At 43.9% G+C, this 26,147-nt stretch overlaps 3 protein-coding genes across 5 annotated transcripts; 2 read left to right on the forward strand and 1 right to left on the reverse strand.

Moving 5' to 3' along the window:
- Positions 1-1,663: 1,663 nt before the first annotated feature.
- dnajb11 (DnaJ heat shock protein family (Hsp40) member B11) lies at positions 1,664-9,266 on the reverse strand. The gene is made up of 10 exons (XM_015965756.3): positions 9,077-9,266; positions 8,560-8,716; positions 7,740-7,837; positions 3,962-4,094; positions 3,727-3,869; positions 3,461-3,543; positions 3,324-3,381; positions 3,122-3,233; positions 2,826-2,985; positions 1,664-2,733 (listed from the first exon to the last, which is right to left on the reverse strand). The coding sequence occupies exons 1-10, from the start codon at positions 9,148-9,150 to the stop codon at positions 2,669-2,671; spliced, it is 1,083 nt and encodes a 360-aa protein (XP_015821242.1). The 5' UTR covers positions 9,151-9,266; the 3' UTR covers positions 1,664-2,668.
- A 2,860-nt stretch (positions 9,267-12,126) lies between these two features.
- Positions 12,127-19,850, forward strand: tbccd1 (TBCC domain containing 1). 3 transcript variants are annotated; one of them, XM_015965754.3, is made up of 9 exons: positions 12,127-12,663; positions 13,185-13,249; positions 13,339-13,605; positions 13,721-13,879; positions 13,999-14,115; positions 16,850-17,102; positions 17,200-17,386; positions 17,479-18,006; positions 19,395-19,850. In XM_015965754.3, exons 2-9 carry the CDS (start codon positions 13,187-13,189, stop codon positions 19,588-19,590), a joined length of 1,770 nt encoding a protein of 589 aa, XP_015821240.1. In that variant the 5' UTR covers positions 12,127-12,663; positions 13,185-13,186; the 3' UTR covers positions 19,591-19,850. The 3 variants fall into 3 exon arrangements, with proteins under 3 accessions (XP_015821240.1, XP_015821241.1, XP_054603222.1); XM_015965755.3 differs by having other exon boundaries at positions 16,853-17,102; XM_054747247.2 differs by having other exon boundaries at positions 12,127-12,620.
- Positions 19,851-24,460: 4,610 nt separating this feature from the next.
- On the forward strand, positions 24,461-25,846 carry LOC107389565 (gamma-crystallin S). The gene is made up of 3 exons (XM_015965757.3): positions 24,461-24,640; positions 24,790-25,032; positions 25,446-25,846. Exons 1-3 carry the CDS (start codon positions 24,632-24,634, stop codon positions 25,716-25,718), a joined length of 525 nt encoding a protein of 174 aa, XP_015821243.1. The 5' UTR covers positions 24,461-24,631; the 3' UTR covers positions 25,719-25,846.
- Positions 25,847-26,147: the final 301 nt, after the last annotated feature.

Genomic DNA, 26,147 nt, shown 5'->3' on the forward strand with positions numbered 1-26,147 from the left:
CCGAGCAGGTCCAAACACCCCACGGCGCCAGCACACACACACAGATTTACACAAATACATTAAACACACACACTCCATTAGTCTGCCTCAGCTGTGCCTCTTAACCCTGCAGCTACCCTTAGGACCTTATATCCGGGGTCAAGTACGATCCTGCGTTCGTTATGGTGGACTTCTGGCACGTGCAGCACACACACACACTTACACCTCTTGGAGAGAGAGAAGTGATTTGGTGATGAATGTGATTGGAGAGGCAATGCTGCCCTCTTGTGCTCCACCATTTGCACTTATTGGAGATGTTTGTGGGTGGCTGGTAAATCCCCAACATACCTCAGTCAGACCGGCTCAGAGAACCACAGCTCCAACTGGGAACTCGTCTCACGTCGACACTGAGAGATCCTTCAGTCAAACAGGGAAAACCAAATAAGACTCTTTTTGTCCAGGAGAGGTGGCTTTTGTTGAGTTGTTTCCACAGCAACAATTAGCAGGTTTTGCAGATGAGCGTTTCTGGTGCGAGAGGTTACTTCCAGCAGAGTTGGGATACGTCTGAGTCCTATCAGCTGGACCACTGAGAGCCAGAGCTTCCCCTCTCATCTCCTTCTGTAGGAGACTCCCTTTACCACAGCCCTGCTATCTTGGAGGAATTTTTAAACATAGACCCCCCACCCCCTCCACTTATAATACACGCACCCATTCATAAGCTGTGGGAGGTTAATACCAACATTCAGTCTGAGAAAACCCCAGTGGTAGGCAGATGTGCACGTGTCGTTTCACCGCACCGTAAACTAACCACAGAGATAATTTCTGTGGACATCCCCCTGCCCCACCCGAGCAGACAGGCTCCCCACGGCGCCTTCATCCAGAGGTGTGGGTGTGCATGTCAACGGGTTAGCGAAGGGGCGCTCACATGGCAGCCGTTACTGTAAGGAAAGCCACAGCGGAGTCACGGGGTCACATGGACCACACACAGAGGAGAGACGCGGTTCAGGAACCAGAACGAACGATCAGCAACCTGACTTTTTATTATCAGGGATTTCCACAGGAGGAGGGGGTTGTTCTTCATTGTGATTGGTGAGGTTAAAGGTCATGTGACTGAAGCCCTCACTGCAGAGGATGGTGCATAGGTGCTCCAGCTGTCAGAGCCAGCAGGAAGATTTTATTTTGAAGGTCTACTTTTATTCCAAATTTATGGTATGTTTCCAACGTTGACACGAACCAAGGATTCTCCAGGAGCTGTTCTGTTTGTTGTTTAGGACTTTCAGTGTCTTCATCCTGTAGTCTCTGGTGTCCAGAGGAGCTCCTGGTCAATCCAAGTAACCCAAACCTTCACAACTCCACCACCATGCTGACAAGCACATCTAGTTAGTGTCGTTTTATTTAAACACACATTTTGTCTTGTAACTTGGTTCTTTTAAAGACGTTTTCTCCAATCATTTTTTCCACGGATCAGTTCATCACCGTCATGAACTCTAAGGAGCTTGCCAAGACCTGAGATGGAGCTCTCTGGTTTGTGACCTCAGAGTGAACATCTACCCCTGGGTAGAGACGCACTGAGGTTTTTCCTCCATGGCCCAGTGACGACACACACACGTTGCTCCAGAGAACCAAACACAACAGTTGCTCCTACTTACCGATAATCAGGTAATAATTGTGGCTGATTAATGACTCTAGCTCACGGTTTATTGGTGATCAGGTGAAACAAATTGGTTAGGCCTTAGGTCTGTCTCGCTGCAGAATAATCACACAACATCCTGCGTTTAGGATTGTCCAACTGTAAAGCCGCCATTGACTTTACTGTGGCTCTATCTCGTGGTAGATGTTGGTATGACAGCTCACCAAATTTGTAGAAATCTGTCAGTAAAAAGGCCAGGATGACTCGTGCTCTCAAAGGTAGGAGGCAGTGTTGCAGTCAAAAGGAAATCTAAAACAGAAACCAGTCAGTTGCTTCCAGGGAGGGCACTGGCACTTGGTCTGAAGTCCCTTCGAGTCTCGAGCGAGCGTAAGAGCAGCAAAGAAACGTGACTTCCAAGTCGTGTCAGAGGGGGAGCGAAGCGTTTTACCTCAGAAATCAAGAAAAAGCTGTGTTCACAGTTGAAGAGATCAACTCTTAACTTGGTGAACCGGGAGGCAGACGGAGTCAAACTAAGACAGACAACATAAATAAGGAAAACGAAACCCGTCTTCTTTCTTATTTACAAAATGTAGATGAACTTAATATACCAGATGACTCAACAAGTGCTGCTTTCAATTTATAAAACTGATTACCGGCTTTAAAAAAGGTCCTAATGTTTCAGCTGTAGTTGTGACATATTAGCAGAGGCTCCTCCTCCTCCCGCCGCTGCGGGGGCGGCCCCTGTAGACGAGCACCAGCATCAGACGGATTTTCAAATCAACCAGTGTTACAGTAAACCGTGTGGGACTAAAACGGGACAAGTTCTCAGGTCTGGAATCCTGAAAATAAAAAAATCTGCAGCTGCTTTTCACGTGATGTTTAAAAACTGCAGCCCGACTGGAGGTTACCGTCCTGAGAACAGTCCGGAAATAAATAAACCCTGTGTGTGTGTGTGTGTGTGTGTGTGTGTGTGTGTGTGTGTGTGTGTGTGTGTGTGTGTGTGTGTGTGTGTGTGTGTGTGTAAAAAAGAAAGTCAATCCAGGGGCTCCAGTGGTGAGTTTAGTATCCTTGTAGCCCATTATAAACTTTCTGTACAGATCCCTGCTTCAGGAGGCCCCGGATACCTGCAAGAACAGACACAGAGGTTCAGCGTCGACCACACAACCCTGTTGGGTATCAGTAGATGTGACACACAGCAACGCTGGCTCCTCCTCACCATCTTTTTGCTGATCATCAAGTTGTGTCTGAGGAAACTCTACGTCAAAGGTGATGATGAGGGAACCTCGGATGTTGATGTTGTCAAAGTTTGGTAGACCCTCTCCTTTCTTCCACATTCGAGCACCAGGCTTAGTGATTTTGTCTCTTACTATATGCACCTGAGAGGAGCAAAGTCCATTTAAACAAACGGTTCAGGTCTGCTGAGGCGGGTCTAGCTGGCGATGGCCTTTGTTCGTTTATCGATTCCAGTAGTAAACTAATGAATCCTTTCAGAGCTTTGTAAATATACCGAACCTTGTGTCCGTCCAAATGAACGATGTCCATCTCAAAGCCAACCAGCGCCTCCACCAGAGAAATGGTGACATTGGTGAACAGGTCATCTCCTCTGCGTTCAAACACGGGATGTCTGGAAGTTACAGACACAATCTGATTACAAGAGGAGATCAACTCTTAAGATGGGAACAATCATCTGGACAGGAAGAACACTCGTCCATACTTCAACACTTTGATGCGGAATCGTAGGTCTCCAGGCTCACCATCAATGTGAGGTTCACCTGAGATCACAAGGCAAACATGAGGAACAGGTGAGGAAAACCAAACCGAAGCCTGCAGACTGAGCTTTGGAAAGACTACCTTCTCCAATGAAGGGATACTCCATCTCATCTCTCACTCCCTGCTCAATCTCTACCTCCAAGGTTCGCTCCTCGTTTACTAACCTGAGAAAACATCACACAGGTCAGAGATCAGCCTCCTCCAAGCCTTACCTCAGGATGCTTCTGAGGGAAAACCTTTCCCTTTGTGCTTTATTCAGACACTAGATCCATCCTTTATAGTTGTGTATGTTTTTCTACTGAATAGGGATCAAAACATGGATGGTAAACATCTGGACTGAGACTCACTTTACGTTGGGACACTCGTCGCACACGGTCTCCTGAGTCATCTGGAAGCGTCCCGGTCCCAGCTGTGTGGTCTTCATCTCCTGTCTGCAGTTACACTTTCTTTTACCAGGAGCTTCTTTGGCTACAGGCTTGTTACGCACAACCTGCACAACAAAGCAGTTCAGCAAATATTCAGAAAACAAGACACAAAACTAGAAGGCTCTGAAGTTTAAAACAACAAGTCAATTAGGAGTACCTCCACAAAGTTCCCCGAGTACACCTCCTCAAGCGTGACCTCCAGATCAAGTATTATGTCATTTCCTCTGGGGATGTTCTTGTCCTGTTGCTGCCGGTTGCCTCCGAACATGAAGCCAAAGTCTCCAAAGAAGCTTCGCATGGAGAGGAGCAATACCAGTGAGTAAATACAGAGGACAGGTAGTCCACACAACAGCTACCATCTGTGGTGACTGTGTTCCACTACGCTTCTGTGTTTGGAGGAAAACTATCCTAAACACAGTTTTGTGACCTTTTGGCTCTTTTGTAGATTTGTAATTCAACAAATTTGTGTAGAATTTGGTCTGTTCTGCTCAAATAATGAAAGTTAACTTTCCAAAAGCCTTGTCCTAATATCAACAATGGTGTTTAGAGTCAGGAAATCTGCATATTGAGGGGAAAGTGTACATTTAAAAAGTACTAAGATGTTTCAAGTAGTTTATTTTTCTTGGAAAAGGAAACATTTGTAGATGAGTTCTGATGCAGCAAATAAGATACACCCAACTGTGTGCAAGATCGGTTTCTGCTGCTAGAGAACACACATCCTTGGGATTTGCAGACATTAAAATATTTAATCCTTTTTTTTAAATCCAGTATGTTGTGTCATGTGGATTGTAGCCTATACTGCCACCTACTGAACAAATACACTAGCATCCTCACCAGACAGGGCTTCCTTCAAATATAAACCATGCACAGGTACACATGTTCCACCAGTCAGTAAATGCACTGGACAAGAGCCCTGGTGGGCCCAGAGTGGGCCCCTACCACAAAAACTGGAGCTTAAAGAGCAAGTCACCCCCAAACAAACTTTTTTTTGCTGATAAACTAAATAAACGAGTGTCTAATCGTGCTGCAGACACGTGTCGTCAATAATTTGACACTTCAGTGCATCTTAGTTAAAATTTAAATATTCTGTCTAAAACTGTCAGTGTTGTGCCGTTGTCAGGTAAAAACTCTGCACTGTATTTTAATTTAAATCTGCCATCGCTATTGGCTAAGAGGTATGCTATGATGTAAACTGGTACATTATGATGTCACAATGCTGTCGTGAGCCTGTGTGTGTGTGTATTTGTTAGCGGCTCCGCCCTCTCGGTCTGCTAGGCAACAGCATGTGTTGCATTTTTCAAACAGGAAGTGGGAGTTGAGTAAGAATCTGGTAGGGGGTGACTTGCTCTTTAAGGACAATATTGGGCCAAGACGCAAATGTCCCGTTTTTAGCTAAATCTAGTAATAAAGCTACATATCAGTGGTTTTTCTTTGTCTGCTGATGTTCTGTTGCATTGTTTGTGGAAACAAAAGATGATCATTTCAAATCTGCAACAAAAAAAATGCATAGCATTTATAAATACCCTCCACAAACCCTACCACACCCAGATTGATCTGAGTATTCACATTAGTATTTGGTAAACGTATGCCTAAGGGCGGTGCGCGGGTGTGAGGGCCTAAAGCGTAACATGCACCCGGGCCCAGCTTGACCATGCTATGGCACTGGGCCATACCTTGGTCTACCCATACTGTAGTTTTCATCAACACAAGGGATCAGGCTCTCCAACCCTGGTGCTTCCTGTCCAAAATTTGATTTGATTTGCTGCTCCAACAAACCCGATTCAGCTGTTGAATTACCTGTTCAACAGGTCATCCAGCTCTCTGGGAGCCTGTTAACCACCTGCTGACTAAAGTCAGGTGCGTTGAAGCAGAGAAACCTCTAAAATATGCTAGAAGTGGATCACAGTTGGGATCCCTAAAGCAGAAATCCAGAATTTTTTTCTCAGAGGCACCATCTAGAGGCAAAAAAAGTATTGCACATAAAACCCCTCCACCTACTCCCATGATTACAGCTACAAGCAACTCTTATTCATGAATGGGCACCTGTAGCCGGTTAATAGAGCTAAGACAGTGTTTTACATTTATTATTTAAGTGGTGGTGGGTTTTATAGATACACATATATCAGGGTTTCCCCCAGGCTTTGCTTACCAACCCGCCAGGCTAAGCGTCATGCCCCACACCCCTCCCCGACCCTACCGTGTCCGCTGACACGAACGGCGCAACGAAACTTGAGCCCTCCATCAGCTGATACTGGTGAGAACGCAAGATAACATATAGTCAACAAAACTGTTCCTGTTTCAAGGCCTTAAGCGTTCTCTTATCGCTTCTACAGGATTCCTCTTGCCTCCGAATAAAAGTGAACATTTTCAGCTCATATGAGTTACGGTAACTAATCATATAATGAAATTGACCATATGGTTAAATGAAATGTTTTGATTAATCTGTGCTTAGAATTAATAAGAATGAAATTAAATATATGACCCAAATATTTAACCAGCGTACGTGACTTGACAAGCACACACTCATGCACATGGTTAATCTCATGACACGCTGCTTTCTGATCCACAAATCAGAGCTCCTGTATCTGAGGGAGGTGTGCATCGGAGGTTGGTTGGTAAAACCCCTTTACATGTCAAATTCTGGTTGGCCATGTAATCATAATATGGAAATTGTTAAAACAGAATCACTTGCTGAGTGATTCAGTTAGTTTTTGAGCCGAACTCCGGACTGGCCACCGGAGGAAAACTCCCTAACCACCGCATCTCTTGACAAGCTGTCAAACCTGTTGCACGCTGCAGCGACACAGAACCTTGCTCCTTCGGAACAAAGCTGACACAGCCAAGACTCCTTCAGAGTCCATCGTTCCATAGACGCAAACAACTACCTGTTGTGATCAGGGAGACGACTCTGGACCGACCTGGTCGTACTGCGGTTTTTTTCTACGAACTTCGTAATCTTTTCTTGTTCGGGTGTTTGGCTTTGAACGCAGGGACCTCCAGCTGCGCTACCTTTGGCGGTCACGGTTCTGAACTTATCCAGTCGAATATGCTTGAGGTACCGATGTCTCCCATCTGGAGCTGCTTCATCGGATTGCTACCTGCATGGATGGGCGGCCTATACTCCCATCAGGTTTGGTCTGAAGTATGCCTTCAACATTTTTACTAAAATTCTAATAATTTAATGAGAAATGAGAGAAAGGGTTAGGTGAAGTCACTAAGGGAAGGCCGATGCACATCAGGTGTCTTTGATCAAGAGTTAAAAAGACAACTTCCCTTCTGAACATGGGTGTTGTGGGTGCCCTCCTATGTGTCCTCTGATCCTGAGTGGTTTTAAAACCAGGCAGTGCCAGGATTTTCTAAAGAACACCTGGTTTTGGGGATTAGCTTGCTTTCTGGCACAGCGCCCTGATCTGTATGTCCCAGATGACAGAGAATCCCCCAAAACAAAAGCATCTTGTCCAGTTTCCAGGTAAAATGTAAGCTTTAGAACATGCTGGGCTTGTCTTTCAGGAGTGCTGGGTTTCCTACATGAACCCTCAGGTGTTGGAAATGTATCTGAAGATATGTTTTCAATGAAGATCTACTTCTAGAGTTCTCTCAATACAGACACAAGTCACTGTGACCATTAATCTAAATATTATAAATAATGCTTGTTAGTATTTGTCTGCCTTTTCAGGTCTGTGTTGAGAGGGTAGCAGCTCCAGGATGTCTGTCCTCCAACACCGTAGCCAGTGGGACCCCAAGGTGTTCCCTGGGCAGCCTGGCGATGTGATCTCTCCAGGTAGTTCTGGGTTTACGCAGATTATCGTTTTATTTGTACAGAAAATAATCTTCATTTTAAACAGTTTGCTGCTTGTAAGTTACCAAGGTCAGTTCTTGTATCTTTATTGTTCTACCAAACAAGATAACAACAAGACACCCAAACCAACACTAACCTGGAGAAGATGTCATTGTGAGAGCTATGGTGGCCTTCCTTGAGTCCGTCTTCTCCATACATATCATACTGTTTCCTCTTTTCTTCATCTGAGAGGACCTACACACACACACACACACACACACACACACACACACACACACACACACACACACACACACACACACACACACACACACACACACACACACACACACACACTTTCTTCATACAACGTGTGGGGCATTTATTGGTAATCTTTCAAAGTTCCCTAGTGTTCAGTCACCACTGTCACACTTAGAGTTTAAAACATTTTGTGTATTAAATTAAACAATTTAAGAAAAAACTGAAAAATGGTCACCGTTATTAAGATGACAGATGAAATAATTAGGACAAACCCGTTATAGATTCATTTCCCAGGCTGCAAAGATATTACTGAATTGGGATTTTTACACTCATAAATCAGAACACGTCTGAAAGCTAAAAAAGGTGAAAACAGTCAATTTGGAAATAAAACCTTGCGCCGGAAACACCTGCAAAACCCTTTCAGAACGCCACCCCCACTTTTCCACGTATGCCTTTCCGCCATGCTCCAGCCAATCAGAAGCAGCCACACGGTCCAGTCGACCAATCACCGAGCTCGTAGCGTTTCCAACAACAACCAAGTAGCAAAGCTTACAAAAGTCTCACAATGGAGCCCACCGGCACTTCTGGGGATCCAGTGTAAGATCTCCAATATCCCTGTTATTGTGTGACTATGACATGTTTACAGCCGAGACGGGCTCGCTGCGCCCCTCTTGTCATGTCACTGACATCAGACATTACAACCGACTCTGGCCCACCTCATAAGCTGCTCCTAAATCCGCAAATTTGTCCTGAGCTTTGGGGTCGTCCTGGTTCCTGTCGGGGTGCAGCTGCAGAGCCAGCTTCCTGTAGGCCTTCTTAATGTCTCTTATTGATGCCGTCTTGCTCACCCCCAAAATCTTATAGAAATCTCGACTAGATCAGATGGAGAGAAAAAAAAACATAGCAGCATGTTCAGTATCACAGACATGTAGACATTATAAACAAAGCTGCTAGTTTAAGAGTTTGTCCCGACTGACAGCAGCTAGCTACACACCGGGAGAAGCCGGTTCGGTCTCACTCCTGTTAGCCTACAGCTAACTAATCAAACTAGCTTAAAAGAGGCCAGTTAGAGTCATACGGGTTGGTAATGGCGAATATATCGCTTTGATGGTAAACGACTAAATGCCGCTTAAGTAGTTAGTTGAGAGCGTCAGTCAGCTCCACACATGGAGGACGGTTAGACCAATCACAGAGGAACATGTGTACCAGCTGCTCATCGCAGCTCTCACTTACCCGGCGAGCACCGCCGTGGCGACATAAAGAAGCAAGCAGCACACGTTACACAGGTTCATGCCCTTTTTAGCCATATATCCGGAGGTTAGTGAAGGACCAGATAGAGAAGACGCAACCCGGCTTTCGTAGAAACCCACTGCCAGTCACTAACCCTCTTCTTCCTGTCAGAGAGAGCCCTCCTACGGCGAGAGGGCGGGCCTCCTCTCCGGCAACTCCGCCCCGCCTTAAAGGCGCACCGCCCGCCCGGTGTCGGTCCAGGATCAATAATGCCTGGCCATCAATAAAGTTATTCTCTAAATCATCCGGACTTTCACTCAACCTACATAAATGTGAACTGCTACCAGTTAAAAATTGTTCTGCAACTTCAATCCATGGAATACCTGTAAAAAAAACTCTGTAAGATACCTTGGAATTCAAATAATAAAAAATGAGCAATCCAGATGCTCCAAGAACTTTACTCCTATTATAGACAAAACCCAAAAGATCTTTAATTGTTGGCTACAGCGAGACCTATCAAAAGGAAGAGTTCTGATTTCAAAAGCTGTGGGTATCTCCCGTCTAACCTATGCTGCACAGTCACTACACGTTGATAATACAACTTGTAAATCAATTAGCAAATTGTTATACAATTTCTTATGGAAAAATAAAACCCACTACTTACGTAAATCAGTAGCTTTAAATCCATATGATAAAGGAGGTTTAAGCTTTATTGATTTCGGTGCTCTTAACGACACCTTTAAAATAAACTGGATTTAAAAGTATTCAAAAAATCCCACTTCTATCTGGAATTTTATCTCACATCATGTGTTTTCTAATTCAGGTGGTCTTAACTTCCTACTGCTCTGCAGTTACAGTATTCCAAAAATACCACTAAAACTTTCTCACTTCCATCAACAAATTCTTTTGGCGTGGGCACTGATTTACAAACACAACTCCTCCCCGCAAAACTGTTTTATTTGGAATAACTGCAATATTATTTATAAAAATAAAACAATTTTTTAAATAACTGGTTTAATAATGGAACCATCTTGGTTAGCCAGTTATTTGATGAAAAGGGGCTCTTATACAATTACTCTGAATTCCTTAGGAAATACAATATACCAATAACGCCCAGAGAATTCTCAATAGTGTTTGATGCCATCCCATCCGGTCTGTCCATGTTGTTCAGATGCTCCCACAGCGCTCCACTATCAGTCAGTCGCCCGGATGTGTTACATTCTTCTCTTGGCAGTGTTTGTTTTTCCTCTCGTTGGTGAATAACAAAATAAGAACTCTCTTTCAGGATACAATGACTTCTGTTCCATCGACCATATCTTATTGGGCTAATTTTGTAACAGATATTGAATGGAAAAAAGTTTGGACCTTACCACAAAAATTTCTTTTAACAGTCAAAGTTAAAGAGATTACATTTAAATTGATTCATAAGTTTTATCCTACCAAACAATATTTGTCAAAATTCATAGCTGATATAAATGTAAATTGTACCTCTTGTCAAGAGCAACCTGAAACAGCTACTCACTTGTTATGGTCGAGTAAATTTACAAGTAAATTCTGGAAGGACTTCCGCAAGTTTATTAATGACTCTGTTCTCCCTAACTTTCAACTATACTACAAAGATGTTATCTTTGGTCTTCATAATTTTAAAAACAAGGACAATGATGCTTTCTTCTTTGTTAATATGTTTTTATTTTTGGCAAAATTTCACATACAAAAAAAGCAAAGTCCTTGGCAGAAAACCTGAACTTCTTGTATTAAAAATGAAACTTGAACAATAAGGACGATCTCCTTATCAAAAAACACCAAAGCTCTCAAGTCTGTTAACATTTGTAACCATCTGAAACTGCTCGATTGACTTAACCTCTTCCAAACCTTTCTTTTTTTATTTTTATTTTTCCTTTTTCCTCCATGTCTTCATCATTTCCATCGTTCTTCATTGTAATACTATAATTCATTGTAATACTACAATGGTATGCTTTATGTGATCCCTGTCTTACAATTGTCTGTTCAAAATGTGGTAATTAAAGTTAAAAAAAAGGATCAATAATACCGGGGTCCTGCTGATGACGTCACATTACTGCAAATCTACTCAGCTTTCACACATACGCTTTGGAAAGACATCAGAAGTTTTGCAACACCTAAATGTTTTCTTTATAATTGTAATTTGTTAATAAAACACCATATTATCTTTGTTTTGTAAAAAATGTGAAACTAGGTAAAACCAACATCGGACTGACAAAATATAGAACAGTTCTTATATGTGAAGCCATATCTGTTTGTATTAATGTGGAGTTCATCTGTATATTTCCTTAGTTGTTATCTAAATACATTCTTTGACTCCTGAACCGTCTACAGATGGTTCAGAATGCCTGTGCTCGGCTTCTGACCAAGTCCTCCAAACACACCCGCATCACCCCGCTTCTCCTCCAGCTTCACTGGCTGCCAGTCAACTTCAGGATTCATTTCAAGATCCTGGTTCTGGTCTATAGGGCCTTAAATGGACAAGCACCATCATACATTGGTGATCTTCTTAGTCCCTACACCCCCAGCAGGTCCCTGAGGTCCAGTGACCAAAGCCTACTGGTTGTGCAGCACCAGGCTAAAGACCAAAGGTGACAGGTCATTTGCTGCTGTGGCCCCCAGGCTCTGGAACTCTCTCCCCCTGAGCCTGAGATCAGTGGACTCAGTGGTCTCCTTTAAAAAGCAGCAGAACACTCACTTGTTCAAGCTGGCTTTTGTATGCCCTTCTTCACCACTCTCTCTTTATTCTGCTCTCCCCACCTATTCCACCTTCCTCAGGATCCACTGATTTCCCTCTTTCCTGTTCACTCTCTCTCTTTCATAACATTTTTTAATCACAATTGCCTATTTTTGCTCATTTTAAATAAAATTTTCAACATTTTCAAAATGCTTTTTTATATTTTTACATTTTTTTGTTTTTGTGAAGCGCCTCGTGATTTTTATCTTGAGAGGCGCTATAGAAATGATACTTTCTTCTTCTTCAAAATATTGCTTGGTGTCTTTCAATAAAGTTCTTATATTTTATTTTACCTCATTTCATCAACATCAAGAGCTTTTGAGGGTCACCATTTATCATTTGCTTATATTTTACATTTCATTTAGAAATTCAAACGTATTTTCTCCAAAAAGTGTTGATTTTGGACTACAGGACCACAACCGCTAACTACGACCGCAAATTTGTTCTGACCAATCAAAATCATAACGTGATAACGTAACTTCCGTAAACTTCATGTTTAGCCAATCAACTACTTTGACGTCATCGACAATCGAAGGACCCCGAGTCGATCCTGCACCCGAGCAGGTCCTGTACCGACAGCGGTCCTTCCTACCCGTACAGCATCAGTTCTTTTAATGTATCTCCCGGTTTGGTTAACTCCGGGTCTTAAGTTTAATATAACTACAGCGTTTGTCGCTCGTCGTTGTCCGCTTGACGGCCCACCGAGCTCCCTGGGCGAGGGCCGGAGACTGGCGGTAGGAGCCCAGCTGTTAACCAGCGGTAGCCACGGTAACTAGCACCGAACTTCAGGCAAGTGCTTGAACAAGTGGCCGCTGTCGTTGCGCCATTAAAAGTAAGTTTAGGTTGTTTACACAGAATAGACGCAGCAGGGAGAGCTTGTTTGGCTAGTTAGCTTGTGTCTGAAGTGATGTGTTGCTATGTACAAAAGCCAAGATTATAGTAAACAAACTCTCATACAGGAATTAGATATAACACACGATCAAGCCGTTCACCGCTGATGTCTATGTAGGTGATGAGAACAAACAGAAAGTCCATTTGTTTCCTTTTTAGCAGACGTGGCTCAAAAACATAAGTTAACAAACTTGGACCAAAATAAACTGAAATAAGATCATTTTAAAGACATTAATCATTTACTGATTTTTATTTCTTCTTTAAATCTGACTGTCTTGAGTTGCTGTGATTCAGATCTGGTGCCAGAGTACAGACTTCATTTGGATAAAATCAGATTTATGAGGAGGTTACATGTTGCTCTGATTTTTGAGCGTGTGCGCTTTGTGGAACTACTTGCACTGAAACAACATAGTTTGCAGACATTGCGCATTGAGTGACGCTGTGCCACTGCTCTCTCATCAGACATGGAGGCAGGCCGAGTGGCCATATGGCCACGTATGGAGCCTTTCCTACTGGGTGCCCTGCAGGTGAACACATTCTTGCTGCTGTGATGTTGTAATATATTGCCCAGCTGATGTTAATGTTTTGAAACTAACTAGAGCCACTGACTCAATAGGTGGCGCCTTCCTCCAAACTCGGCCTTCCCTACCTTCGTAAAATGGCGATCTACGTGCAAACGCGGGATGGCTGCTTCCCTGTTCTGAGCTGGCCCAGGTGGAAACGCATTGCCTGTGGAAAGCTGCTGCTTCCAGAAGATGTGGCTTGGCTCTACTTTGAGACCTTTGACCTTTTAGTGGATCACCGTCCACAACAGAGGCTAGAGTGGGCTGAGCGTCTATCCCAGTGCTCCTCCAAAAGCGAGCTGGACCATGCAAGGAACATGGTGTAGTATAGTTAAACGATACTTCTGTCTGTTTGATAGTATTTGTTTGTTAGCTCCTCTCATATTTAAAAGGGAACATTGTGTTGATTTGGAGGCTTTGTGTTTTTGTCTTAAGTTGTCGGTGGACACGCTGCAGTTCCTCCTCTTCCTCTACATCCAGCAGCTGAACCGCATGTCTCTGCGCACATCTCTGATTGGTGAAGAGTGGCCCAGCCATCGTGCTCGTTCCCCTTCCCCATCAGAACGAGAGGCCAAAATCAGTTATCAGAACAGGGTGCTGTGTACTGTTCCTGCAAGCAGTATTTGTGAGATCTCATTGAAAACAAAGATCACGCTCAGTTGTTGTCTGACGTTCCACATTGTCTGTGTTTGTTCCTGTTCTTCGATCAGCAGAACTGGGACGACCAAGCCCATCTGTCATTCATGCAAAGTCACCTGGCTGAGATTTTGGAGCTGTTAGCGGAACCTGGTCAACTTTCACCGTCAGGGCAGGCCCAGAGAGACAGCCAGGTCGGTTCTTACTGAGTGCCCTAGCGGTGTGTAGGGAACCTTACGCGAACAGTACTAAAGGAGTTCTGAGCAGTCCTGATGAGGGTATCTAGAATCTAGTTATGTAAACTGGAGGCAACTTTCCTTTGGATGACATCTGTGTGACATTCATTGTGCCACGGTTAATTAATTAGAAAAATAAAATCATTTTTCGGGTTGGGCATCGATTGGAACCGGTTCCAACTGTTCATTTTTCCCTGATTCGTCCAAAGTTTTTTATTTCAATTCCTAGTTTCGATTCCTAGAATGCCAACGGAAGAGGAATCCGCGGCCGATCTCCATGAAAAATAAACGTGATCTGCAAATTGTGATCAACGCTTTTCAGAGCTGATCCCACCAGCTGTCTGTGCAGCACCGAGTCCCCCCCCCCCCCCCCTCCGCCCATCCGGATATAAACAAACGCGTCTGGCGAACTATTACTCCGTGACGTAAACTTTAACTCCTGCAGCGTAGAGGAAACTTGTTAAATACATCAACACGGTGGATTTAATAGAAGCTTTAAAGACCAAACTCTGGACGGTGTGAGGTGAGTTTGTCTCACTGCAGAAATAAAAACACACGGAGCCGCTCACCAACACTCGTGTGTTTGTGTGTGTGTGTTATCCGGGTCTGGGCCGCAGGGGCAGCATCCCAACTAGGGAGCTCCAGACCGTCCTCTCCCCAGCCACCTCCACCAGCTCCTCTGGCAGGACCCCAAGGCGTTCCCGGACCAGATTGGAGATGTAACCTCTCCAACGTGTCCTGGGTCGACCCGGGGGCCTCCTGCCGGCAGGACATACCCGAAACACCTCCCCAGGGAGGCGTCCAGGAGGCATCCTGACCAGATGCCCAAACCACCTCAACTGACTCCTTTCGATCCGGAGGAGCAGCGGTTCTACTCCGAGTCCCTCCCGAATGTCCGAGCTCCTCACCCTATCTCTAAGGCTGAGCCCGGCCACCCTACGGAGGAAACTCATTTCAGCCGCTTGTATCCGCAATCTCGTTCTTTCGGTCATTACCCAAAGCTCATGACCATAGGTGAGGATTGGGACGTAGATCGACCGGTAAATCGAGAGTCTGGCTTTCTGGCTCAGCTCCCTCTTCACCACGACAGATCGGTTCAGCGTCCGCATCACTGCAGACGCCGAACCAATCCGCCTGTCGATCTCCCGATCCCTCCTACCCTCACTCTTGAACAAGACCCCGAGATAACTTAAACTCCTCCACTTGAGTTAGGACCTCTCCCCCGACCCGGAGTTGGCAAGCCACCCTTTTCCGGTCAAGGTTAGTCTCATTCAAGTTAAATGCTTTTTAGCAATATTGGTCAGATTTTTTTGGGGCTTGAAAATCTTCAGAGTTGACCTTCCCTTAAATGTAACGATCATTTGCTCCAAGAAAAGGTCCCTGCGGTGGCCCCCAGACCCTGGAGCTCTCTCCCCCTGAGCCTGAGATCAGAGGACTCGGTGGTCTCCTTTAAAAAGCAGCTGAAAACTCACCTGTTCAAGCTGGATTTGTGTGACCTTCATCACAACCAAGGCCCGCCTCACCCCGCTGAACAGAACTGCACCATGTGTAGTTCAAGACTCAGTCCAGAAGAGAGGGAGGGGCCAGGCTTCGAGTAGGTCGCACAGCCGTGGGAACCCAGAGTTTGCTTTATGTCGCGCAGTTGACACGCAGATCCAGGAAAATTCTGCTGCTGCAGGCAGCCAGCACACAACTCCAAAACACAAAGCTGACGGATTTCTGCTAATTAGTGTAGAAAGTTGGTCTGAGCTCGCTCGCACACAAGCCAGTGACTTAGCATAAATAATGGTCTATTTTTTACCCTAATGATAATCTCAGTGGTCCAGATTGTTGCGTAGAAGTCATCCACCTGCTCTGTCTGCAACTCTGAGCTCCTCCTTCACTCCACCTGTCTGATTCTGTCTCCCACCTGCTGCACGCCGCTGCTTTGACCTCTGACCTGCTTGTGTGCGAGCGAGCTCGGTCCAACTTTCTAAACTAATTTGAAGAAATCTGGCCCAGCTCAGATTCGAACCCGGGCCCCCTGCATGAAAGAGTGTTCCTGTCCTCCGCGTCAACGGCTCCGCCCATAACCCAGAAGCGAACTTTACTGGGCTATCTAGAATCTAAGTATTAGGTAACGGCACAGGGTTTTTGTGATTTTGGCTTAAAACGGTATAATCGTAGCTATTCACAACAGCTATAAAAGGTTATTAGAGTGGGACTTAAATAAGTTTCATGCTTTTTCCTCCTACTGGTTGAAAGCTGAATTACAACTGTAATTAATAACCTTGCTGTAGCTAACGCTAACAAAGAGCTAACACAAGCCTACTCAGAAAATAAATGTTTTCTTCTTCGTGTGCTGTTTATTGGAGGTCAGGGAACTGAAGAACTAACTGCTAGCCTTTATATTTTGCTACCAGTACAGTAAAAGCTATTGCCTTAAAGCAGGTAGGGAGCTCCCACCAGTGCTCTTACCCACCCTACAAAACAGTGTAATTCGGTTTCTGGCCAGCAGAGGGCTACAGAGTGCTTCTCAATGTGAAGTTGCTCAAGAACCACTGAAACCAGTTTAAAAGTGTTATTTCTGTAGTGTTGCTTTCTGATTGCGTGTGAAATTCCAGCCACTGTTGTATGATCTCTGATGTTTTTCAAATCTGGACTAAAATGACGTTTTGAACACTTGATGTAGCTGATCCCCAGTTGTGTATAGCAGATATCCCGGGAAGCTGTACGGAGTTTGGGTCTGCTTTTGGAAGGTGCAGCTGACCACGGGAAACCAGTTCAGCCTGTCCACCGGCTTTTGGTCAAAGGTCCCCTCCAAACACAAGCTGGTTACTCCACTCAGAGCCGCTCCTTCCCCCTGCGCAAGCTCCTCTCCTGTCTCCAACGCTGCCTCACACTCATTCCTTTTGGAATAACTGCCTGCCTCAACTCAGGAAAGAAACAAATCTGGTCTCAACAAGGTTTGATTCTCCTGGCACCTGAGTTCCTTAGTAGTCTGTTTCTATACCTGCATGCTAAAAGATGTTTGACCGTGTGCTTGATGTCTCTTAATTCCAGTGGAAGGGGCCATGAAGAGAGCCATGATAGCCAGGAACACCCACATGGCTCCAGCTGGCAGTAAAATGGTGCTTATGTCCCAAGTCTTTAAACAAACTCTGGCTGAGACGTCAGATAAGCTAACTGGTGCCAACATCAAAATCCACAAGTGTTCTGAAGCGTTCATCTACCTCCTCTCTCCTCTCAGGTGTGGGACATTTCTATCATTGGATAAAATATTTTACACTACTCAAACACCGTTCATCTGATTTTAACCCAGTTTTGTGTTGTGTCCTTTAGGTCTGTCAATGTGGACAAATGTCGAGATAGTACCGTGGTTCTTGGTCCTGTCCAGACCTGTGTCCATGTCCATAGCTGCCAGAATGTACGCGTGGTGTGTGCAGCTGGCAGGGTTGCAATTGGAGCCTCCTCACACTGCACCATCCATGCCATGACCCCCACCCGCCCACAGCTTTTGCCTGGGAACACAGACATCACCCTGGGTCCTTTTCATACTTTTTACCCTTCCTTGGAGGACCACATGGCCAGCGTGGGTCTCGCTGTAGTCCCTAATGTCTGGGATCAGCCATTAATTTTGGGGACAGATGGCCTCGTCAGTTCCTCAAACAACTCGCCATCCAGCCAGGACACCACACACAAACTGCTGCCCCCATCTGAGTTTCATACACTGTCTGTGCCTTTCCAGATGGAAGGCGATACATGTGAAGTACCTGGAGGATTGCCTCCTGCGTACCAGGCAGCGCTGGATGAAAAGCAAAAGAGAATACAGAGCTGGCAGAAAACCGTGATGGAGGCCCGGCTGAACAAGTGAGTGTTTATCAGTGGAAAATCTGTTATGAAAGTCAGAATTGATTTGGCTCTGCTGCTCTGCTGTTGAAACATTGTGAAGCTCACTGTAGCAAATAAGCAATTATCTAACATGTCCAGTCTTTGTGTTAGTAGCTTGTTATTGTGAATGGGGAATGTAAGATTTCGGGAAAAGCCGTTCAAGCAAGCTACTTTTTGGAGATAAAAAAACAAGTCCAGCAGGAATCCTTTCCTCAGACTCCCCTTAGAGTGACAGAATGTGATGGCTGCAGAAACAGTACAACACCAGACACAACTGTAAAACCGTAACTTTCTGTTACGCTTTTCACCCGGTGTCGACACCTTTTCTGCCATAATTCTTAAAACACTTACCTAAAAGCTTAGTCTCTGGCTAATATATAGTGGTGTCTTAATAGTGAAATATGAGGAAGCCATTAGCTTTCCTGGTTTATTACCTTAAAAATCACAGCAGCTCCAATGCCTCTAATAATCTACTCAGAGGTGATTACATGTATTCATTTTCTGACTAAGATTTTGATTTATTGATTTGTGTAGAATGAGGATTGCTGTAAAGACTCTGAAACAAGTCGGTACAGGGTATCCGTGGGTCCTTAAAAAGTCTTAAAAAGTTTTAAATTTGCTTTTCCAAATTTAAGGCCTTAAAAATCCTTAAAAATGACAAATAATCCTTAAACACAGTTTACAAAGGTCTTAAATTACCAAAGACCCAATAAACAAGATTATGTTATTTCTGTAAAATTTTCGCGAATTTCTAGTTAGTGTTCAGCGTTTTTTGTGGACGATGTGGGTGTAAGCGGAACCGTACACATGCAGTTGGTCGTGGAAGGGGGCTATTTTTAGATGAGCACATTAGCAGGTTAAGCTAGTGAGAGCTTGTGCCATGGGAAAGTGCAAGTTTAATGGTAACTGGATGGCTAATCCCACATTCGCGACGTGGTTAGCACCGGTTCCAGGCAATGGCTGGAAATTATAGCTTAAATTGAATTTTAAAAAAATAGCTTAAATTTGGTCAAAGTGGCCTTAAAAAAGGTCTTAAAAAGCCTTACATTTGGCGCCCTTAAACCTGCAGATACCCTGCAGTGACTCGATGCAACCTGCTGGATTCCATACAGAAGAAACTTGTTACTGATTGGCTTAAGGAACTGACCTGTATTGGAATGCTTACTTTGTGAAGTGCCTTGAGACTACTCTTGTTGTGATTTTGAGCCATATTAATAAACTTGAATTGAATTGAAGAGCATTTAAAGTTAAATTTAAAAAAAGCTCCTGAAAAACATCCCAGACTGCACTTTTAATGCTTTGCCTCAGTTGTACCATCTTCCTTTTCTGTCTGTGTGAAGGATGTTCTGTTTGTTTTGTGTCTGCAGGGAGCAGAAGAGACAGTTTCAGGAGCTGGTGGAGTTGAAGTTTCACGAGTGGCTTCTGGACACTGGGCACCGGCAGGAACTTTACAGCCTCATCCCACCTGCAGTCACGTCTCTGGAGGACCCTAAAGAAGCAGCAACAGACCGTATCAGAGTTAAAGACAGGAAGCATAGCAGGACTGCCCCAGAGGAGGGATAGCCACTCATGGCTTCTTAAAGCTTTGACGTGACGTGTTCTCTAGCAGGATGATTGTACCTGGTACCCGAGGCAGCGTGGTTCCGTGGACAGTTTGCTGTTGGGATTTGTATCGAAGCAGAACAGTACATGAGAGTGAAGAAGCCCCTCTGCCGAACTTAGTTCTCCTTTTTTGCATAAGAAAGAAAATACGATGACATTTAAGATTTTTTTTGACTTATATATGTTATGTACTAAATAAAGTTTATATTTAAAATAACAGAGCTCATCTGTAAGCCTTGATTTCATAACATGACTCATTCTTCTGCATGAAATGATGATTGATCAACTGACAATAGTTAATGTGAAACCAGCTTTGTCATAAAACATTTCTCATAGATATAAGGGAGGTGAGGACATGAGGTACCCTGTCTCTGGCTAAGCCTCTCCAGATTTCTTACATTTTTAATGCATTCATTTGTTTTTTGGAGTAATAAGTTGTTGCCCCTATCAAAGTTTATTACTTTATTTTCATTTCATCTTTGAGTTATTGTAGCACAAAAGCACGCTAAAACACATTTTCTGTTGTTCCACCTAGCTTTTAAGGAACCATTTGAGTTCTCACGCAGTTTATTTGGTGTTGAACAGTTTGCTCGTCCATTTAGCTTAGCCTCAGCACGGCTATGGCTACTTCTGTCTCTGCTTCTCTGTCTCCTATCTCTTGCTCTGTGTCAGATGTTTAGTTACTCCTCTGCCTCCTTTAGTGATAATGGTACGTGCAAAAAATGTAGCATTTTTTGTAGCTTTGGAGGCGAGGGTGTCTGAATTGGAGGCCTGGCTCAGCACGGTTGAAAAGCCCGTAAACAGCTGTAGCTACTTAGCTAGCGCGGGGTTAACTAGTTCAGAACCACCCCGTAGCCATTCTCCAGCAGAGCCCGAACAGCCGGGACCTTAGGCCGGCTGGGTGACGGTACGCAGGAAGCATAGAACCCAGCCCGTGGGCCACCACCAACCCGTCCATGTTTCTAACAGATTTTCTCCGCTCAGTTACTTTATAGGATTTTTTACAAGTAAAATTAATTCTATTACAAACAATCATTAGCATCCTCCCTAATGTGATTTCTTCTTCCTCAGTAAGTGAGGCAGCATCAGAGGTAACTGTAGAACCTCATCTGTGAACCGTTTTGATCCAGTTGAGCTTTCAAAGTTATCAAAAATATTAGCTTCATCTAAACCTTCCACTTGCATTTTGGATCCAATCCCAACCAAATTATTTAAAGATGCATTTCCTTTGGTTACTGCCCCCATTCTAGATATAATCAATCTATCCTTAGTAAATGGATACGTACCACAGGATTTTAAGGTTGCTGTAATCAAACCTTTACTTAAGAAGCCTTCTCTGGATCCAGATGACCCAATGAATTATAGACCAATATCTAACCTTCCATTTTTATCCAAAGTCCTGGAGAAAATAGTGGCCATCCAAGTATGTGAGCATTTAAACACTAATGATCTGTTTGAGGAATTTCAGTCTGGTTTTAGAGAGTATCACAGCACTGAAACTGCATTAGTGAGAGTTACAAATGATATTCTCATGGCCTCAGATAAGAATCTTGTGTCTGTTCTAGTCTTGTTAGATCTCAGTGCTGCCTTTGACCCAGTTGATCACAATGTTCTTTTAGAAAGACTTGAACATGTTGTGGGGATCAAAGGAACAGCGCTAGGCTGGTTTAAATCCTACCTGTCAGATAGATTTCATTTTGTAAATGTACATGACAAATCTTCTTCATACTCCAGGGTTACTTGTGGAGTACCACAGGGTTCAGTGCTTGGACCAATTCTTTTTACTATATATATGCTCCCAATTGGTAAAATCATTAGACAGCATGGGATAAACTTCCACTGTTATGCTGACGATACTCAGTTATATTTATCCATTAACCCTGATGAACCTAATCGATTAGGTAGATGACAGGCTTGTCTTGTTGACATAAAAATTGGATGACTCAAAACTTTTTGCTTTTAAATCAAGACAAGACGGAAGTTCTCATCTTTGGACCTAAAATTCAGATTGCTTAGTCAATCACCTAACTTGAATGGCATTAAATTAGTCTCCGAGAACAAAGTAAGGAACCTGGGTGTTATCTTTGACCAGGACATGCCATTCAAATCCCAGGTTAAACAGGTTTGTAAGATTTTATTTTTCCACCTTCGGAATATTGCTAAGATTAGAAGCATCCTTTCCAGGAGTGATGCTGAAAAACTAGTTCATGCATTTATTACATCAAGACTGGATTACTGTAATTCATTACTCTCAGGAAGTCCACAGAATGTAGTTAAAAGTCTTCAGCTTGTCCAAAATGCTGCAGCTAGAGTTCTGATGAGAATTAAAAAGAGAGATCATATCTCTCCTGTCTTAGCTTCCCTACATTGGCTACCTGTTAAATTCAGAATAGATTTCAAGATCCTCCTTCTCACATATAAAGCTCTTAATCATCAAGCTCCATCATACATCAGTGATCTGATTGTTCCATATGTTCCTAACCGAGCACTTCACTCTCAGACTGCAGGTTTACTGGTGGTTCCCAGAATATCTCAAATTAGGATGGGAGGCAGATCTTTTAGCTATCAGGCTCCTCTCCTGTGGAACCAGCTCCCAGCTTTATTCTGTGAGGCAGACAATTTGTCTACTTTTAAGACTAGGCTTAAAACATTTTTATTTGATAGGGTCTATAGTTAAAATCTGATGTTAGCCCAGATCTGGACAAGTGGGGGAGTAGAGGGAGGTGGAATGTACAGTCGGTAAAGACGGCTCTCCCTTGCCCTGCCTCCAACATGCCTCCATCTAAAAAGACTAGGTTATCCAGAGTTATCTCTGTAGTTATGCTGCTATAGGCTTAGACTGCTGGAGGACACACTGACCACTTTCCACACTCGACTACTTTCTTCTACAATCTGCTCTTTAACTGTATTATTTCCTGCTATTTCAGCTGTTAACTTTATTTTTTCTCCCCAGAAGAAGCTACAATGATGTTCTGCTGAGCTGTGGTGGCCTCATGGAGGGGGCCATCGTCTTGAACACTGTTGCTATCCATTAAAAATACAATTAGGTTTATCTCTCACCAAATAGAATATTTACTAAGAAATCACAATGTAACCATAGAAACACTACTTGGTGTGTGTGTGTGTGTGTGTGTGTGTGTGTGTGTGTGTGTGTGTGTGTGTGTGTGTGTGTGTGTGTGTGTGAGTGTGAGTGTGTGTATGTGCGTGCGTGTGCGTGTGTGTGTGTGTGTGTGTGTGTGTGTGTGTGTGTGTGAGTGTGAGTGTGACTGTGTGCGTGTGCATGTGTGTGTGCGTGTGTGTGTGTGCGTGCGTGCGTACGTGTGCGTGTGTGTGTGTGTGTGCGTGCGTGCGTGCATGCGTACATGTGCGTGTGTGTGTGTGTGTGTGTGTGTGTGTGTGTGTGTGTGTGTGTGTGTGTGTGTGTGTGTGTGTGAGTGTCAGAAGGCTGAACAATAACCTGTAGAATAATTAGTCATTATAGAGCAGCTTCTCTGTTCTGGACCACACCAGCTTCTGCCACAATAAATACCGTAATAATAATAATAATAATGTGTGTGTGTGTGAGTGTCTGCTCTGTCTTCTCGATCCCCAGTGAGTCGTGGTGGATGGCTGCTTATACTGAGCCAGGATCCTCTGGAAGTTTCTTCCTGTTAAAAGGGAGTTTTCCTCTCCACTGTTGCTAAATGCTTGCTTAGTATGAGGGTTGCTGTAGTTGTCACTGACTCGATGCAATTTGCTGGGTTCCTTATATAGGAATCTTTTTACTGATTGGCTTAATGAACTGACCTGTATTGGGATGTTTATTATGTGAAGTGCCTTGAGATGACTCTGGTCGTGATTTGGCGCTGTATAAATAAACTTGAATTGAATTGAATTGAATTGAATTACAAAACTGCGATCAACACACGCATTTTCTCACTCACGAAGCTGACAGCCGGACTGGTACATGTCAGTACTGTGCACAGTACATGAAAGCCCACTGCACAAATATCTCAGATTATAAGCACATCAAAATTTAAAACGTTAACAAACAAGCAAAATATTATTCATATAATTGGGTAACTTATGTCAAGCACCAAGGATCTGCACAGGACAACCTGCCGGGTATGTGGGTAGTCAGTTGTTGATGTCACAGTGCATTTCAACTTAGAAAGCAGAAATCAACTGAAAGTACTAACAGTTAATTACAGTAGCTTCCTGTACCTTCAGATCAGGGAGCAGGTTGCTAATGGCTCAGAGCACCCACCCTTTTTGGAGGTCTCCAACCAGGGACTCCATAGTTCTCTGGGGCAATTAGGAGGTCTCCCAAACCAAATGTTTTTCAGTATATGACAGTTAGAAGGATTGACTAGCACCTTACCAAGGTAAACTGCCTTAGCTACAGATGTCATGTGATAATAAATTACCTCTATGACCAGCGACAGTTCTGACGGAAGTTTTTTGCTACATTTTGTACAAATTAAATAATTGGGACTATAAAACTATACATATACATTAATCCTAGATGTTTCTTTGATTTAAAATTTGCATTTTAAATGAAAGATGTATTTTTGTGTGGCATAACTGTTCATATCCAAGTAAAACATGTCAATAGTCCCATTCTGTACAGTGATCCTTCTGGATCCATCCAAAAGGCAGGGCTAAGTCATGAGCAAGCAGGCTAGGGGCAAACTGGTACAGCTGGCATGTGTTATAGTGGGCACTGGACCCAGCCAGTGGGAAGTGGGGGTCAGTGGACACGTACCAGTGCCTGGCTATTATGCCGTAATCCTTCCTCGCTTTTCTGGATAAGCTGAATAGAACTAGAATCACTGACTCAATTTTTGGATCTCATTTTCATGACAAAGCGATTGTTCCCCTTTTGCCTCAGCTGTTGCTGTCTATACATGTGGGGGAATGGGGGGTATAAAAAGCACCAACTGAAAGGTCAGACAACACTGAGACCTCACCAGCTCCACCACCATCATTCATCACCAAAGCTGTCCGACACATTACATCCGTCATGGGCAGGGTGAGTGGGAGCCTTAAGGCTGTAGACTGTTCTGGTGAAAATTAAAGCTGTTGGATCACTGGAAAAACTTTTTTGGGAGATCAATTGGTAAGGCAGCTCAGGTAATATTTGTAAGACGAGCCACTGACATTCCTCCTCTCGTCCTATAGATCATCTTTTACGAGGACAAGAATTTCCAGGGTCGACGCTACGAGTGTGACAGCGATTGCTCGGATTTTCATGCCTACCTGAGTCGCTGCAACTCCATCCGCGTGGAGAATGGGGCTTGGGTGGTGTATGAGAGGCCGAACTTCATGGGCTACCAGTATGTCCTGACCAGGGGGGAGTATCCAGAGTACCAGCGCTGGATGGGGCTAAACGATCGCCTCAGTTCCTGCAAAGTGATCCACTTTGTAAGCCAGCCTTTTGTCTTGTTTGCTCCCAAACTGAGTAGATCTGAGCGGCAAGAACAAGTCAGGCATGAGAGAAATGATGTTGGAGTGTTGTTGCCTCTGCTCAGTCAATTATTGTTAGAGGATTCGAGGTCTGAATCACCCACAGCCCACAGGGTCTCGCAATCAAAGATCAATACAACTAGCAGTTTAACTTTATGCAAATTTTTAAGGGGGAAAATGACGACACGGTGTCTCATTAATGCTTTTCTATTGTGTCTTATTGAACATCTTGGATATTAGGACAAGATTTACAAGAGTAAAATTGACTGTAAATCACTCAGCAGAACTTCAAAATTCTTAGAAAACGTAGAAAGTCTTGTTTGCTGTGCATTCCATCTCCATGTAAATCTGCTGTGCTCCTTACCTTCCAGACCAGTGGGATGCAGTACAAGATGCAGCTGTATGAGAAGGCTGACTTCGGGGGTCAGGTGATGGAGGCCACGGAAGACTGCCCCTCACTCCTAGAGAAGTTCCGCTGGAGAGAGGTGAACTCTTGTAAGGTCTTTGAAGGCTGGTGGGTTTTCTACGAGCGCCCAAACTACAGTGGACATCAGTACTTCCTGGAGAAGGGGGAGTACCGCAAGCCTGGTGACTGGGGAGCAGTCAGTCCTACGGTGCAGTCCTTCAGACGCTTCACTGAATGATTGAAATTCCATCCAGAATATTCAAAAACACTAATATGAGCTCCGTCAGGGAACAAGCTCACTTAATATGGCTCTTTTTGACTATGTTGCAATTTTGAACTGAGGTCTCAAAATAAAAATAAATACCCAGCAAGTAGATCCAGGACTTGTGAACATTTTTTTTTAATTTTGAAACAGAACATTTCCTTTTTGTGGTAGAAATTGGATTTTTTACTGGAGCCTCATGTTGGTGTAGCCACTCTCCATAGGATCAAGGGATGTCACGGTAACCGGTGTAGCGGTAAACCCTGGTAAAAATGTTGATAATAATAATATCTGTCTTGTTTTTCTAAAAATATATATTATCTCGGTGGATTACCGTAGGCGCAGTGACCCTTACCAGCCACCGTCGCATCTGCTGAAGTTGCCTCACATGCTCACTTTATAGTT

The sequence above is a fragment of the Nothobranchius furzeri genome, chromosome 14 (genome assembly GCF_043380555.1).
Source record: "Nothobranchius furzeri strain GRZ-AD chromosome 14, NfurGRZ-RIMD1, whole genome shotgun sequence".
Taxonomy (NCBI): domain Eukaryota; kingdom Metazoa; phylum Chordata; class Actinopteri; order Cyprinodontiformes; family Nothobranchiidae; genus Nothobranchius; species Nothobranchius furzeri.